This window comes from Neomonachus schauinslandi, chromosome 9 (assembly GCF_002201575.2).
Source record: "Neomonachus schauinslandi chromosome 9, ASM220157v2, whole genome shotgun sequence".
In the NCBI taxonomy this organism is placed as follows: domain Eukaryota; kingdom Metazoa; phylum Chordata; class Mammalia; order Carnivora; family Phocidae; genus Neomonachus; species Neomonachus schauinslandi.
In genome coordinates, this window is record NC_058411.1 from 14,595,219 (window position 1) to 14,613,051 (window position 17,833).

Here is a 17,833-nt window from a genome sequence, read left to right on the forward strand (position 1 = left end):
ACTTACTAAATCCCTTACTCTGAAGTAAAAGCTTTTAGAAATCATCTCCCCATGCCCCCAGGTAACACCATCTTTGCAAACTATCCTAATAACGCTGTGATTAGCCTTTTTATCAAACCTTTACTCAGTTACGAAGTTTCAAATGCTTTTCCTCAGAGGAAAATGTTCAGAGTCCTGCCCCAAGAACCTGGTTTGTGTTAGGTGCAGATCCATTAGCTAACATTAGTAACACTGGCTGTGGTCCAAACTGCCTACCTCTCTTCACAGCCCCTGTGATGGAGATCTAGGGTTCCTGACAGGAACCTCTGATTTTTGTGTGCCTCACACAACATCCTGAGCTTTGTTTTTCATGGTTTTTCAGGCAAAGCACAAAAGGTTCTTGGGTCATTCACCTCATGTGACAAATATTCGATTTACCAGCGGTGATCGACATGTCGTTAGTGCCGGAGGTGATGACTGCAGGTGGGTAACTTTCTCAGCCCAAGAAGAGCAGATTCTCTCCTGCTAGTTCCTAAGAGACCTGGTATCACTGTATTAGGTAACAGACTCTGTGAGTCAACCACAGACCAAGGTGGCGTAACCGGCTGGCTCCGTGGCAGCACAGCACAGCAGCAGGTGGGGCAGTATGAAATAAGAGGAGTTCATGAAAAATTTTATACATTTGATTTGAAAGCTCATTAAACTTCTGAAAATCTAGAAAAATAATGAACTCACTGCTTTTTTTTGTCTCTGATTGCAGTTTATTTGTCTGGAAATGTGTACATATGCCTCACTGAAAGATATGGATGCTGAGAAGAGACCAGAATTACAGAAGAGGAAAAACTAACAACAACAAAACAAAAACAGAACCAAACCTTGCATGGGCAAGTGGTGCTAACTTAGGATTGTTAACAGGGATAAATGCCCAGAGTCATCCAAACAGAAGACAGATAAGTTCAAAATATTTGTTGTATGCACTGGATAACTGTCCATAATCCATACACTGCCAGACAATTACTTTAAGAAAGGATTGAATAAATACTCGGTGAAAGCCAGCCCCCCAGTTTGGGGGAGTGTGCAAACTTGGCAGACCTGCTAGGAAGGCTTAGGGGACAGCGCCTCTCAAAAAACAAAACCTTAAAAACTCAAGTTGCTTAATTTTCTTCCTCTCTTTAGCAAAACGGTTTTTCTTTTTTAGAATTTGTATTTTATTTTCAAGGTTCATTATTTAATGACTTATTTTATCCTTGTGTTTACATAAGGAAAGGAAACACACACATGAGCTTTACTGGAGAAGATAATGCTACTTAAGCATCAGTAAACCTCTTTTTATAAAGGACATTTTTTTTCCTGGCAGTTTTACATTCAGGAACAAATCCAAAGTTAGTAATATATGATCACTACATTTTCATTTTTGAGCTGTCGATCCTTTTCTGTTCGGAAGTCATCTCTATAGCTGAAAAATTAAAACATGATTATAGCCTCATTAATGAAAAAGTAGTATGACAAACAGTCCTTTTCAGGGGTGTACAGGTTAAAGTTCTAGACAGCAGTAGTAGTTAACTGGGAGAGCATACTGAATATTTAAAGATGTAGTATAATAGAAACACTTGTTTAATATGTAGACTGAAGTGTTCAAGGTCACATTTACAAAGTCAAACAATTTAGTAAGCTCTTGAAATAAAATTTTTATAGCTTTTTTCTCTACTGGAAAAATTTATTAGATGTATGCCACCCCATAGGCTGACCTCCAAAAGGAATGAATACAGGTCCACTTGTAAAACTTGTCCATTAAAATTCCTTTTTGGTGGATTAGGGCTTAACTCTTAGATATTTATCCCTATTCACTTTAATGCTGCCAAAGATCAGTACTTGCCGTTCAGGAATTTGTTTAGCCTGTCCGTAGTTTCCTGAAGATGGGAGATTATGTAGATTGCTATTTAAAAATATATTTTTCTAAGTGTGAAAAAGTTTAAGATGCTCTATTGGTCCTATGAATTTTATTTTAATGTGTTAATTATCTTTGTAGCGTAATAGACCCCTTCAGGTTTCTGGAAATCTCAGTCTGGTTTGACCAGACATGAAGATTCCTGATACCTGTTTTGTATGCCCAACACCTTGTAAATACTGAAAACAGAACTGTAGGCGGAACTGTATCACAAAAAGCCTAACCAGTGATGGAACATGGTCAGTTTTAAAGCTCTGAAGAGTAGCTGTGTCTGAAGGACTGATTAAGGCATTAAGAAGCTTGAAACATAAGATCATATTCACATCAATGGATTCTCCTAAATTAAGCCCAATTTTAGAATATACTAATATTAAATTTCTGTCCATGTATATTATTATAAAGAGCCATTCAATAAATTAAAGAAATTCCCCTGAACCACCCCCCCACTTGCCCCCTCCATCTTTGAGCCTGTTCAAATTTTCCTTCTGAGCCAAAGCTTCCCAGCTTTGGACTAAAGAGAAATTCCATTTCTATTACAGTACATGTAGAAGCGCTGATTATAACCTTAGGTAAAAGACTTAGGACAAAAATGCCTCCGCTGCATTTGGCCAGCCTGATAAGCCAGCTGTAAGGACTGTCGTCAGTTTCACAACTAAAACTCATGTTGATTTTAAGTAGTTCTCCCACCACCACCTTGTTTATTCCAGCCATCAACTAAGGGAAGGTGAATAACCAGCACAGGTTATGAAGATTCTGCCCTGTGTTGTTTTTTTAACCCAGAAAATTACTTTTGTGTGCAGTATTTGACTAAGCTCCTCAATTTGTCACCTGAGATTTCTGGCCCCTTCAGTCCCGTTTCCGTACATAAGCGCACGCCCGGGCACACTGCATCTGCCGCCCCCACCACTAGCCACCTGGTTCCCCCCCTTGTTGCGATGCTTTTTGATGGTGGTTCATTTTAAACATTTGTTGGGTAACTTGGTCTAGAGTCAACCTTAACTTGCCTGTAAAACACAGCAGCTGGAAGGTAACATTAAACCCTTAAAAGGGGTTTCCAGGCAGTGTTTATTAAATGGCAAAAACTATCCGATTTTAGCATGTTCTTGACTTGTGAAATGCCTGAACCAAACCACTTAGGCCCCGTTTCCCATTTATGTTCTTTGTAGTGGAATTCTGAATGCCATTTATAAATCGTGATACTAAAAGTCTGTTTAGATTTCTAGAAATACAACTTAAGATGCTTTACATCTTTGCAGAAGAAATCTAAGTAGCACTGGAATGAACAAACGCCTTAAATTCAGGAGTCTTGTCACCCCAGCCTAACTCGGTGAGAGCTCTGTGCCATCCTGGGCACGGTCTTTCCTCTTCCATGGTTTCAAGGTTTTTCTTAGGAATCGGCACAGCAAAGTGCAACTTACAGCTGGTTTAGTAACTGGTTAATTCTTTCTTGTCCCAATGGAAAAGCAATGGCCACAAAACGACTGCTGGTTTTATGCTCTTAAACATGGACTTTTACACATTCTGTTTTGTTATCCCTCGGGTATATAACTAGTCAATGAACTTTTTTTTTTTTTTTTTTACAGTTAATTTGGTCCTGAGAACGTGTGAGTCTATTTTTTTAAAAAGTGCTGTACATCAAGTCTTTAAGATCAGTGATCCGTTGGTTATTTAATTCTAAAGCATCTGACACTTCTTGCCTTAACTATTTCAAAAACCACACACAGAAGCTTGTGTACGGATTCAGTAGTCCGAGAGGTTAGTCCTGTTTTGCAGTTTACCCATCTGGTTTCTGTAATTAGTCATTTAAAATATACTATTTAAATCTAATTTTTACATTTAAAAAATTTTTTGTGGAGTTATTTCTGAAAATGTTACTTTTTCAGAATGTGAGAATATATGTAGTTATAATCTTGTGAGTTTGAAGTTTGTTTTCTGATACCTTCTGTATATAGTATTGTAAAAAAATTTTTGTATAATTTTGTGATAATGCAGCCCCAAAATATTTATTTAAAAAGTGTATGTTAATAGTAAATGAAAGCATTTTAAGGACCTGTTCATCTTTTTTTGCATTTGCCATTCTGTTTTTACCCGACCCACCCTATCCCAGAAGGTACGAACCGTTAGTACAACTCCCACAAACTAAATCCATTTTTTAAGCTGTCTCCAATCCTTGGGAAAAGTGAACAAAATCCAACTTTTTAGAGGAAGGATGCTCCTCTACTGAAGCCCCAGTACTGACACTAACCTGACAAACACGCCTCATTTAACTTCTCCTTAAACGGTCTTTTCGTAGTCAAACAACAAAAAATACCCAATGTTAAAACCACTTAATAAACTTACAAACTTGAAAAATTAGACACTTCAGATTGGCAATAAACTTCGTATTATGAAACCAATATATTCCAAGTTTCAAAGGTTTGACAAGTTCTGCAGAATATTTTTGCCAGTATTGCCAGTAGATGGAAACTCCACAATCTTCTGCCAAGTAGGACTGTCATTCACTGAGTAAACAAAAAATTTTAATTAACTGCTTTACGTTCATACATACCCAGCTAAGGAGTATTTTCACACGACGAGTATTTGTTCTACAGATTTACAATGTAAGTATCAGATTTTTAAATAATTATATAAAAACTACGTAATGATGTGTATTTAATAATGATGTGTATTTAAATTTATAAAACTTTCTTCCAATGTTTTACATTACTAACGCCAAGAAAACTGATGTGAGATTTGTAAGCAGTATGTAGGCAGAAGGTAAATCTGATCTGGAGAAATCACTGGTAAAACGAAATTTGGAAACGTTTTCCAAGGACCATGTACAACTGAAACAGTAGAGAAAAATCAAAGTGATCATCTCCCCCAAGTCTTTACCTGGTCTGAGGTCGAATCCATTTCAAGGCATGTCGTGGTGGCACAGTAATGGTGGGATGATAAAATGTGCAGTCAGGTCTTGTACACTGAGTGTTAAATCTGCAGTGCTAAATACAAACAACAGTCTCAGCATTTGCAAAGCTAATACAAATAAAAAGGCAATTTGAGAGAAACATTTAATGGGGCAAGAGATACAATTTAACAATATTTTAATACTGAAACCTTGACAAATGACCCCCCCCCACCCCCTGAAACAAAATTCCAATCACCCTGCTTATCAGCCCAACATCCCTTCTATCCCTCATGCCCCGGACACCCTCATTTATGCCCAACTGCAGTTGGCGGGGAGTGACAGCCAGAGAGATCATTCACTCTGAGCAACTCAACAGGTGGGGAGACATCCATCTTTATAGCACACAGAAAAGTAAAACCATCAGCACAAGTACAACTGGACTTCATCATCTGTTTCTGACATGAGGTGGGGGTAAAAAACCCCACCCACATGCTTAGGTGCAGAGAGGAATGGAAACTAAGCAAAGGGAAGCTTCACTCTGAGAGCCTAGAACATTAACCTCTGGTTCAGACCAAGAACCACAAGGTCTTAACTCTTAACAAAAACAAATTGGGGGGGGGGGGGGGGTAGGGGAAGACCATGGACACACAAGATAATCAATTTGCTAGCGCTCTTCCAGGCCTCAGAATTGAAAAGTTGTCACTAAATCATTTTTTGGAAAAATGAAAATTCTTACTTTTGGATGATAGAAGGGACATTCCATTTTCTTACAAGCAGGGAAATAACGGCACAGTTGACTACTAGAAGGTGAGGCTGGTGTTGCAACTGCTGACAAAAATAAGAGCAAAGATTGAACAAATTCGGCAAAATCATCTGTAATGCAATCTACTGATGTTTTTATGGACCCATTTTAAAAATATGAGACATATATTCATTAGATAAAATATTTTAGAATGATACTGAATAGACACACCTACTCTTTAAAGACTGGTTAGGTTAACTGATTCTGGCATGATAATTTCTAAAACTATTCCTTTTTTCTTTTAAACTCAGTTGATGGGGCGCCTGGGTGGCTCAGTCGTTGGGCGTCTGCCTTCGGTTCAGGTCATGATCCCAGGGTCCTGGGATCGAGCCCCTCATCGGGCTCCCTGCTCCAAGGGAAGCCTGCTTCTCCCTCTCCCACTCCCCCTGCTTGTGTTCCCTCTCTAGGCTGTGTCTTTCTCTGTCAAACGAAGAAATAAAATAAATAAAAAAATAAACTCAGTTGATAATCACAAAATGTCATTTTCCATTTTTTACCTACTGTAGTAGTGCACAGTGTCACTAACCTGGTTTTGGAGGCAGTACTGGAATTCTTCTACTCATATGAGTGAAGGGACAATCTGGTTTAGTACATTTTGCATCATATTTACAATTTGGATGAACAAACAAACATTTTTCAGCAAATTTACAATTGGGGAAGGCTCTATAAAATAAAAACATTATTCACATTTAATCTTCTCAATGCATTAGGTTTTTGTTTTTGTTTTTTTTTGTAGAGAGGCTCATTCTATTCCATCACTACTTTTTTGAGAAACACAGAATAGAAAAAAGGGAAACTCAATTTTTTCTTAAACTAAGCTTTATGCCCAATGTGGGGCTTGAACTCACAACCCAGAAATCAAGAGTCGCATGTTCTACCAACTGAGCCAGACAGATGCCCCGGGAAACTCAATTTTTAAATGAGGCTAGATCTGGGGCACCTGGGTGGCTCAGGCGGTTAAGCTGCTGCCTTTTGCTCAGGTCATGATCCCAGGGTCCTGGGATTGAGCCCCAAGTCAGGTGGGGAGTCTGCTTATCCCTCTCCCTCTGCCCTTCCCCGTTTGTGCTCTTTCTCAAATGAATACATTTTTTAAAAAATCTTAAAAAAAAAATGAGGCCAGATTTCAAAAAAGGACACAGTAGTCTATTCCGAAGCCTAAGGTAATAAGATTTTCAACTCAAGCCATGACCATGAGAGACAAAAGGATTTTTTGTGTTAAGAATCATACCTTATACCAGTTCCTCTGTAAGATCTATGTTTGCAGTAATTTATGAACTCAATATATTGAGCATAATATATGTGCAAGGCACCACTCCAAAAAGACTCATTGGTGTGGTCTCCCCCTCCATGTACATCCATATTATTCTCACATCCACATTTCTTAAGTCAAAACATGGAGATTCCACCTCTAGGACCAAAATATGTATTTTTTTAAAATCTAAAAGCCACCTCTCAAAGATCATGCCATTGAACCAGCCAACTGGTAAGGAAAAATTACACCCAAGTCCAAAATGTTTTGTCAAATTACCTATAACTGTGTCCCCAATGCCTTAAAAGCTGTGGATATGTACATGAATACCATGCATTCAAACCAGGGCAGTTATATAACCATCTCCTTAAATGTTTACAGAAGCCTTCTCCCATCTCCCCACTCCCTCAAACACACACACATATATTACACAAGGATGCTATTCTGGGAGGGCAATGGTTAAGTGTCACTGCATTTATACGAGTCAAATTCATCCACAGAAATGAAAAACAAACAGAACCAGCTCTAAGATCTAGAAATTAACCTGCAGATCAGAATCAGCTTGCTGCTGCTACTCACTTGCAAGGTGAAACAGGATGATGGTAAGCACACTCATCCCCATTTTTACAGGCAGGCCAGTACTTGCAACGCTCCAAAAGTTTTTCTGGTTTCTGGACCACACTCAGTTCACTCATCTCAGCTAAAAAGGGGAAAAAGTTAAAAGTATCTCATTAATTATGATCAATTCAGTATATGGCACCTTTAATACATTTCCCTCAAAACCCAGTCTTAAAATCTTATGTTCTTCCATGTCTATGATCATACAAAATAAAGGAGTCCAATATTCTGGGTAACACAGGTAAGAGCCTGCTAAAAAAGGTCACCAGGAAGCACACTGCAGTTCTCACTGTGAAAAGCAAACCAGAGAGGGATGCTGCAACTAGAGCCAAAGCTCTCACCCCAAACCCCCTGCTCAATATTATTTCAGAGCTGAATTAAAATATGAGGGGGGCGGGGAAGGATGTCCAAGTAGGGAGCCAATAAAATGAAATGAAAACTGCAAACACAAGGTGAAAAAGAATATGAACTGGGGTGCCTGGGTGGCTCAGTCAGTTAAGCATCCAACTTTGGCTCAGGTCATGAACTTGGGGTCCTGGGATCAAGCCTAGCAAGGAGTCGACCTGAGGATTCTCTCTCCATCTCCGTCTGCCCCTTCCCGTCCTCATGCTCTCTCAAATAAATAAATCTTTAAAAAAACAACGACAAAGAATGTGAACAAATTCTCACGTTCAGACATTATGAGTGGTTCATACACAAAAGTGTTCCCACTCACTGTGGTATACACAGTTCTAAGTCCAGGTGATAAACTCACATCAATGTGAGGAAAAGTTTCTTGCTTAAAATGGGTCGCAAATGTCATTACCTACAGGGGCCCGCTAGATCACCCAGCAGTGAGCCTGGCTGGATAGAAGATGATCGGTGGCAGACAGCCTTGGTGGGGAGGAAACAAAGGTGGGTAAGAGCAACCAGGAGAGCAAGTGCATGCACCATCCACAGGGCTCACTGCCTGCCTGCCGCTCCCTCTCGGGGTCGTGTCCAATGACAATGTCAATTACTAGGGCGTGGGAAAGTGGGCCTGTGCTTCCAGATTGTTTCCCGATTCAGAGAAAGCCAAAATCCTTTTTATATGACATACAAAGCTTAAATGCAGGCAACTAATGCCCATTTAAAATGTAAAAAGGCCAAAAATTCACACCCAAAGGCCATAACGACCCGACAACTTTTGGACCAAAACACCCTAGCTTTAAAAAAAAAAAAAAAAAGCATCATGGGTGTTACAAATTAGGGTTCACATTCGTAACTATAAAAGCAAACATCATTTCAGCCACATTGCTCTATTCCTCTTGCCTGAGATCAAGCAGTTCAAATTTGGCTCTGTAACTTAGCTGAGCTAAACACTTTGGACAAGTCTTACCTAGTACCTCAACTTCAGTTTCCTTATCTATGCAAAAAGAAAATAATGTCTTCCTTAGAGTTTTATGATTGAATGGAAACAAAAATACAAAGTAGGCGACCAATCAAAACCTAACAGTGCAGCAGCTGGTATTCTGAGAACTTACTGATCTAGTGACTCAACCTCAGTCTTCATTACAGGAGAACAAGGCACACAAATCCAGTCCTGGAGCCTAGACAGGAGTACCATGAAAGGGCTACTGTAACACTATGCTAGGGGCGCCTGGGCGGCTCAGTCGGTTAAGCGTCTGCCTTCGGCTCAGGTCATGATCCCAGGGTCCTGGGATCGAGCCCCATATCAGGTTCCCTGCTTAGTGGGGAGTCTGCTGCTGCTTCTGCCCCTCCCCTCTGCTCATGCTAATAAATAAAATCTTTAAAAAAGCCACAAAAAACCCACAACTATGTCTGATATATAGTTTTCCATGCTACTTTTAAAACAGTAAAAGTCACTGTTTAGCTCCAGGATATAAAGGTATTCTTAGTCTCCAATAAAATCTTGCATGGCCGGAAAGAGCAGTTTTCTCCAATTTTAAGTGTGTCTAATATCCTGCCTGCAGGAAATGTGTCCTACCCTCCTCCTAAAGAACATACTTTAGACTATGGTATATACATGGGAACCCAGGCCAAATGAAAGAAGTTAACAGAATACCCAAGAACAGGTTGGCTGGAAAATGAAGTAGTTACTCATGGGCAATATTAGTTAAACACAAGGAAACATTATCTTTCTAATGGAAATGTTGGGTCATATATACAAGAGGTCTCAATTCTGGTTTTCCCCAACATTAACCTCATAAGCCATTAAAAATTTTCCTGTTTAAGATTAGGCAAATTCACTTTTTTTTAATGTTTTATTTATTTATTCATGAGAGTGAGAGAGAGAGAGAGAGACGCAGAGGCAGAGGGAGAAGCAGGCTCCCCGCCTAGCAGGGAGCCCGATGTGGGACTCGATCCCAGGACCCTGGGATCATGACCTGAGCCGAAGGCAGACGCTTAACCATCTGAGCCACCCAGGCACCCGCAAATTCACTTTTTATTGCAAGTTATAAAACCTGTGCTGCCATTCAAGGGGCGTGGGAGGGCAGGGAGTGCTGTTGACAGCACTCTTGAAACACTGGACAAAAAGCCAGCAAAAGCAATCACCAAGTTTCAAATTCCCTGCTTGGAGGGGAAGAGCAAGAAGGACCAGAGCCTCTCTGTGACTGTTTTTCAGTCTCTTGGGCCTCACTTATGTTCCAACTATTACAAAGCTTCATCCTCGAGCAGCAGTGAAACAGTGAGAGTCCCAGATCAAAGCAACGGCACAGGAGGCTCGCCGCTCATCCCCCTGGCCTCCAGAAGGGCCACGGCACTTGTGAAACCGAGGCAAGAAGTCTAACGTGTTATTTAGAGGGGCGCTGCTAGGACATATACACCAATAAAGCCTAACATGGACATCTACATTTAAACAAAATTAGACCCTAACTTTTTCTCTCATTTGAAACAAAATACACAGGTTCAGGAAATCTGTACTGCATCTCTATGGCAGTTCTTAACCATTTGTTACCATTTAAAATTTTTTCTTCCTTTTGATACAGTCAGACTTTCAATTCCCTCCACCACTCAAAACTAGGACATTATATTATTGACTGAGGCGAAAAAGCTTTCAATTCAACAGTGGTATCTCCTCACTCACTCATGATCTCCCTCTAAAAGCTATTATATTTTTAGCAACTGAAAAAGGTATTGAATACATCTTCATGTTTCTGCCAAGAGGATTAACTTGGAAAAGTATCGAAACCCATTACTGTTTTTTCTTTGCTTCGCTACTATTCATTTTTAAGCTTCAGTAATTGTCTCCCCTCCCAATAAAGGTGTTTCTAAACATCTTACAAGACAGAAGGAACACTACTACCATTCTCTTGTCACAAATGAAAACGTCCAGCAGTCTGTGCACCTGACACCGGGCCCAGGGAGAGAAGAGCCAGTGATAACGATTCATCTGCCTAAAAGCAGGCTGTTATCTGAACAGAGTTCATCTCGTGTCTACTAAATACTTTGCTTCAATATTTATTAATTTAAACATAAGGCTTTGCTAAACTTCCCAGCAGTATCTTGATAAATTAGGTGAGAAACTCCTTTCAAGGGAATTTCACTGAGGTATAAATAGAATCAAAATCCAAATTCATTTTTCTGTCAAGTGAATTGTAAGAGACTATTATGTTACAACAAAGGGACAGTAACAAGTATAGTTTCTAAAAGAAAAAAGGAAACAAGGTAGCAAGAACGAAGGCTGATCCTTTCACAGGCATGGTTAAGAGGTACTTTGGCTCTCAGGGCTGAGCACATGGCAGCCTGGGAGCAGTGCCCACTACGGATGGAACTCATTGTTTGTCTGAGAGAAGAAAAGAGGCGGCTACTGAATTACGATTAAGAGCAAGGCCTCCAACCAATATTCATTCCAGGTAGAGAGGCCAGTCCCAGATTTCCTGCACAATGACAGCACCCTGGAAAGGGAAAATCTGAGCTCTCAACACACCATTTGAAAAGCTACCATTTGGGTCATCGAGCTGCCTGCTCATCAACTGCAAGTGCTGTGGGTGGAGGAGACCTCTGAGTCCCTTGTTTGAGGCTGCAGTTTGGTTTACAGGTTTCACTCCTTCAAAGCACATGTCCTCCTCTTGATCTGACATGTATCCTGGGGGGCTGGGGACACCATCCAGCGTCACTATAAACTTGGGACTTGCAGGTTTATCTGGTTGTACAAGATCTCTGCCAGACAGATAGAAAATACCATAGAATTAGGGAAACAAACACAAAACGCTGAGCCTCCTACAGTGCTTTCAGCAGAACTATCGCTCCCTTACTTGGTGGTGGTCTCTTCAGTAGGAAAAAAACCAAACAAACTCAGGAGGACTTCCAGGTACGGCCCTGGTGGCTTCCGCCACGACACCACAGCCACGGCCAGTTGCTGTGGCGGCATGGCCAGCGACCCTCCAGGCTGCACTAAGGACAATCTCCCCTCCACCCTGAACATCATCGTCCATTTGATCTTCACAGGGTCACATGGAAATAAACTGAAAAATCAGCATCTATGCTCAGAACACGTGGCCAGCAGTTCTATATTTACACTGATTTTATTATCTGTATGTTTGTTACTTTATACAATATTTAGTCCATTTTCTAAGGGAGGAATCACCCCAATCTGATCTAACTACAGAGATTTCCTGATTTTGATCACCTGGCTTTTAAACTTCATTTCCTGGATGCGCTTAAAGGAAAGAATCTTATTTACAGAGCTAAATCATACATGGTCTTATTTGTAGGTTAACAGATTTCTGAACAAGAAAGATAAACTGTAATTTCTGAAAACTGAATCTGGCTTACTATTTATTCATGGCCTACCGACTGACTCAATAAAAGCACTCTACACTGGGGGCTGGGATGGGGAAGAGGGAAGCTGGGAACTCACATTAACCTGCACTATCTAATCAACACAAAAAAGCTACACAAGAAAAAGAAACCATCTACCGTGTCTGCATAAGGTGTCCTGAAAGTACCCGAAGGGTATCTGCAGTCTTCATCCCCGACTCTTGGTTTGGTGCCACTACTACTTCCTCAGACAGCTTTGGCTTCTTCAGAATAAATGATCTCGTGTCTGCATGGACCATGGATTCCATGTCATAGTAATCTGAGCCAAAGAAATTGGCCATAAATGTTTACTTTTGAATATACCTTGCATTCCCAACATCACACACGTGAGAAGAATGTCAATCTTTTATATATTTGTAATTTTTTCAAAGGAAAATCACAACGGTTCTACCCAGGAATAGCACTGCAATTCTGTGCCAAACACCTTTTCAAGGAAGTATTCCTTTCCTCGTAACAGCCCATCACCTAGGGCTTCTAATCAATACTCCCTGCCTACGGTACAGAAAGGTTCTTATGTGAAGCATCTAGTGGGATACGAACAATACAAACTTACTCTAAGTACAATAATATCTTCTGAAATTATAAAGAAAAATCCTCATATTCCCTCAAACTATGATATGAAGGCTGCTTAAAAATTTTTCTAAAATGTTTTGTTCATTTCGCACAGTACCACTGAGAGAGAACACGTCCTGATGAAAAGAATTCACCTGGCATAATTTCTGCCTGGTTGTACCAAGAAGACTATATTGGAAAGGAATTTTAAGATGAATGGGCATTTTAAAAAAAAATACAACAAAGAAAACACTGACCATCAGTGCAAATAACCACAGCTCATGCCATCTATAATATGCTTCTTAACCCTGACTACTTCATAAAATATGCCAAGAGCCCAGAGTGGAGATGGTTGACCTATTGCTATGCCATCAACTGACAGAAGTTAATGAGTTGCACTTCTCTTAAGGTTAACAGGCAAATAAGAGACCAGTATCTACAGGATGTCCATTCATGTTCATTCAACTGAACAAACCAAAAACCTGAGAACTGAACACTGTACTAGGTACACAAAGAAGAAAAAATAGATGTACACACAATTGCAGAACAGCATACCCTAAAAGCTAATCCTAAAGGAGTAAGAACCAAGTTGTGGTAGAATACAGGAAACCTACTCGAGCTAGGAAATCCAGACAAAGCCTACAGACAATGGACATTTGAAGCAGATGTTAAAGGAAATGAGCAGGCTAACCAGGGTGGGGAGCAAGGAGCTGGACAATGAACAGAGCGTGGCAGGCAGAGGAAACCGCACGGAAGAAGGCAGAGGCTTTCATGAGACACAAGGAATCTAAGACCTGCTGAGAAACGTGGTGTGGATGGAGGGCTGTGTGCAGGGAGGGCTGAGTGGCAGGGAAGGCTGACGCATAAAGGATCTTGTATGTGTCAATGAGTTTGGATTCTGATCTAGAAGTCATCAAGAATCAAGAGAGGTTTCTAAGGAGGGAAATGATATGATCAAACTGGTTTTTGGAAGAACAGGTAGTATGGAAGGAAGTCCTAGAGCTCAGTTACTAGGCTGTTGCCCAGGAGACACAGTGAAGCTCCAAATTAAAAGATTCTCAATCTTTGTCCTATTTGAGCCCACAAATGAAGGAGAGAAGACACACTGCACACACCTCAGCAGCCCTGGCACCTCACAGTAGCTGCATGTTCAACTCCCATCCTGGGAATGAAGCAGAGCTGCCTTCCCCCACGAGGGCCGGAGAGGGTAAAGAGGCAGATGGAGGACAGCGGAAGGAGAAACTGGATCCAGGAAACAGAGGACAGGAGAAAGAGCAGACTGAAAAGGGGGCAGGATAAATTTCAACTTTAGATTTATTTAGTTTGAAGTCTTTGTGGGGCTCTCAGACGTTTAGAAGTTGAAATAAGAGGCGAGAGAAATAAGAGAAGCAGCATTCCAACTGAAGGTCAAAGCAGCGTTGAATCAAAGCACACACATTCAGCGCTGCCGTCTCTCATGGGGAGCCTGAGCAGGAGACTTCCCTCCTCCATTACAGGAGACCAACAGGCAACTCGCTGTTCTTCAGTGACTCACTGAGGGCTCCCAGCTAGCAAAGGTAGAGTCTAGAACTTAGTCCAAGGCTGCTGCCCTTTTTCTCACGACCCAGCCCTTTCCGAGGCAAAGCAGTTCTACCAGTTTGCATCTTGGGAGAATATAAAAAGAGATGAAAATAATGCTAAGGGCAGGACACAGGATAAAATGAACATTTCGAGGGGTAGTACGGGAGGAGAGGAGGTGATAAAGGAGAATGACATGGAATTAGTAGAAGAACAGAGATTGTGAAGTCCTGGAAACCAAACAAAGACTTAAGAAAACATGGGAACCACGTGTCACATACTACAGAGTTTAGAAAAGTGAGCACTGAACACAGAGCTTTTCATTCCACATAAGCCACTAGTCACTTCTACAAGATTCACGGTATCACCTGGGTCAAAGAGGAGCAGACAGATGCGAGAGTTAGTGACATCTTCTGGGTACAGACTACCGGCTGAACCCATGCATTTGGTTTCCTCCTAAAACCCCACTAAAATGTCAACAAAGGTTAATTCATTGAAACATAAACTCACAAAGAAAACAACTGTAAAAGGAGACATCCACATTTTGAAAGTGAAAAACTAAGATCTTCAAAAGTTGAGTCTTAAGCCAATAATGAAACAATTCAATGTGGATCCCAAGATTCTCCAAAGGCTGGGTAACTGGCAGCACAGGGGACCCTGGGAAGAGGTGGAAGACAAGGCCAATACAGGTGTGTTCAAGGTCCATTCCAGAAGCAGTTATGTCTTCCTAAACTAGGAATTTGTTTTCTTCATTTCTGATCCCTATCACACCTGTTCCCCTACCTCTATATTCAAGTTTTTTGGAATAGCTGGAGACATGCTTTCCCGATGGTCAATATTGGAGTGGCCTATAAATGAAGCATCACCACTTTGACAGATTAGTGCTGCAAAAAAATAAGCTAACTGTATACTATTAAAATTTTTAAAAGCATTTAGATTTCCTGATAACCCTTGACCATTTTCTCCCTTGGAGAAGAGGGAAGCTTAAGACTCTTGGAAAGGTCAAAACAGAGAGTCTCTGGACCAAGGGATGCCAGCCACATTGAAAGAAGTACCATTCTGAAAACTGGGAGGGGATGTTAAGCAAGCATCACATAGTAATTAAAGTTGAGGTGCCTCCCCCAGCCCCTTTTCCTCACTTAGCTCCCAGAACACTTGACAGCCAATCCACTACTTTGAAAGATCTTTCTTTGGAGAAGCTAACCAGTCCAAGAGGAAAAGCCTAAAGACGGTGACCTCACGGTGCCCCTAAATTAGAGAGACAAATGACTCTCCACTGCAGGATCTATATTCAGATGTGAAGTCACAAGCCCTCCACCCTGACTAATGAACCCAGAATGCCAATCAGCTTTTTGAGTGTCCCACTCATAAATATAAGACAACCAAGGATCCCCAGACATCTGAGGAAAACCTGTCACAAAAGATAGCAATTGAAACAAACAACTTGGAAAAAATAAGACCAAGAAGGGAGGGGAAAAAATACCCAAAACTATCTTTAATATCCTCAGATATTAGATGTAGATATTAGAAATAACAGAGAGTGTTGCATACATGAAACAAAGTCAGTATGTGAAAAATAAATAAAAGGAATATGCAGAAACAAGAGGGCTCTCAGGAATAAAAACCATGACAGGAGGTAAGCAAAGAATGTAGTCAATCATAAGCCTCAGAGAACTAGATGCTTCAAATTGTACGTGCACCATGGGAAAAAAAGAAACATTAAAGGAAACAAAAAAGAATGTGCAAGTGCCAATGAAGTGGATACAACATACACAGAGCTTAGCTGCAAGACATTTTGAAAGAAAATACCCTTATGTGGAAAGCAGGATGGAATGTGGAGAGATGACAGGGCAAAATCAAGAATGGAGAGTATCTAAACACTTAGACAAGACAGAAAGGAGAAGCCAGGAGAGAGGCAGAAACTAAAACTACAGGAATGTGGGGGCACTCCAGTGTTCATCAACCGGGGAGGATCTGGCTTCTGGGTGGAAGGCAACCCTGAGAGAGGACAAGTTCCTCTTTCTGAGACAGAGCTAGATAGGGTAAGGGAATATACCTGTTGACTGTGGAGGCCTGACCAAAGGGGAAGAAGAGCCACGGGGAGGGGTCAAGGCAACAGAGATTCCAACAATGGGCAGGTGTAGGGGAAATAGAAGGAAACAGAAAAAAGAAGGTTTCTGAACTGAAGATTGCAGGCGTCGAATGGCTCCCTTCATGTAGGCAGCATTTCCTGGGGACTGTACAGGCATGTGGCAGGGGCTGGGCACTGGAGAATGCAGAGATAAACAAGGCACTTGGCCCTGTCCTGAGGTAGCCCCTGGCTTACGTGTCTATGCTGGGGAGGGGTGGGGAAGGGGAACAGGCAAAAAATTAAGCTACGGGGACTCTAAGAACAAGTTCTCGGTGTGGCCCTGGTGAGGAGATTCTAAAGAGAAATAAAAGTGAGGATAAGGTTGAACAGGCTACAGGACAGTAAAGCAGCTCAGGACATTGGAAAAGTAGGGTAGAAAGGAGAGCAGGGTAAGGATTTGAGTTGTCCCTAGAGGGGAGTGACAGCCAGAAGATTCCAGGGACTCAGGTGAAACGGCACCAAAGCAAGAAAGTTTTTGAATGAGACGAAAAATACAAACACCATAAAACATGAAGAAAATGCAGATCTTGTCTCCTGGCCCTAAAATATTTTCACATTCTAAATATAGCATCTTAGGGCAGGATCTAAGATATACAAGATACATTAAATGAGGTGCAAGAAATGAAAATAGCAACTGAAAAATGCTAAATTACAATGAAAATTTAAGATTATTACCAACCTTGACCGATCTGTAGAGTTTCTGCCATTACTGGGTCAATTTGCAGTCGGGATAACAACTGCCTCTGCTGAGTTCCTAGAATAACAAATTTTAAAACTTTACTAAGCTTAAAAAACAAACAATACCAGCATGTATGTTTCCCAGAAATGAAGCCTGAAATAATCTTCCTGGGTTTTTAACTGGAAGTCTTAAAAATAATTGATTAGCTTCAACACTGCAGTTTAATAATACTTATAGACCAAAGGTCTGAAGACAAAAATCTGTACTCCGAGTTAAACCAAAAACGGCATTGTAGGACATTTCCTAGTTCTCCCTTTGTCTGGAAGCCAGTTTTCTTGGACTGGAGGTAAAGCCTGGGAATAAAGGTAAAGGCTGGAAAAACCAGGAGGAGGTGCTGTGTGGACCCAGAGCTTGAGCCATAACTGACAGGCAACAGCCAAGTGCAAGATCAAAATAAGAAACCTCTCCCTCCATGACCTGGGCTCTCACCATTACAACTCACGCCACACCCCTAGAATTGTAAAACAAAACACAGCAGAGTTATCTGATCAGAGAATTCCCAAAAGACAAACTGTAAGCTTAGACTGATACAAAGAAAACAATGAACAATTATGACATTCAAGAGATC

At 41.0% G+C, this 17,833-nt stretch overlaps 2 protein-coding genes across 11 annotated transcripts in view; one reads left to right on the forward strand and one right to left on the reverse strand.

The window, feature by feature from the left end:
• Positions 1 to 776, forward strand: part of EML5 (EMAP like 5) — a 162,384-nt gene extending 161,608 nt beyond the window's left edge. For all 3 annotated transcript variants that reach the window (XM_021679813.1, XM_044918168.1, XM_044918167.1), the window contains 2 exons: positions 362 to 462; positions 740 to 776. In XM_021679813.1, the coding sequence (XP_021535488.1) occupies positions 362 to 462; positions 740 to 776 (138 nt within the window). The remainder of the gene's footprint in view (positions 1 to 361; positions 463 to 739) is intronic.
• Positions 777 to 879: 103 nt separating this feature from the next.
• ZC3H14 (zinc finger CCCH-type containing 14) overlaps positions 880 to 17,833 on the reverse strand; it is a 51,224-nt gene continuing 34,270 nt past the window's right edge. For 3 of the 8 annotated variants that reach the window (XM_044918169.1, XM_021679808.2, XM_021679810.2), the window contains 9 exons: positions 17,206 to 17,280; positions 12,386 to 12,545; positions 11,394 to 11,626; positions 7,445 to 7,565; positions 6,143 to 6,279; positions 5,551 to 5,642; positions 4,802 to 4,908; positions 4,268 to 4,428; positions 880 to 1,435 (listed from right to left, as the gene is read on the reverse strand). In XM_044918169.1, coding sequence (XP_044774104.1) covers positions 4,422 to 4,428; positions 4,802 to 4,908; positions 5,551 to 5,642; positions 6,143 to 6,279; positions 7,445 to 7,565; positions 11,394 to 11,626; positions 12,386 to 12,545; positions 17,206 to 17,280 — 932 coding nt within the window. In that variant the 3' untranslated portion in view covers positions 880 to 1,435; positions 4,268 to 4,421. Of the gene's footprint in view, positions 1,436 to 4,088; positions 4,429 to 4,801; positions 4,909 to 5,550; positions 5,643 to 6,142; positions 6,280 to 7,444; positions 7,566 to 11,393; positions 11,627 to 12,385; positions 12,546 to 17,205; positions 17,281 to 17,833 lie in introns of those variants that run through there. The other 5 variants (XM_044918170.1, XM_021679807.2, XM_021679806.1 and 2 more) reach the window with 5 other exon arrangements.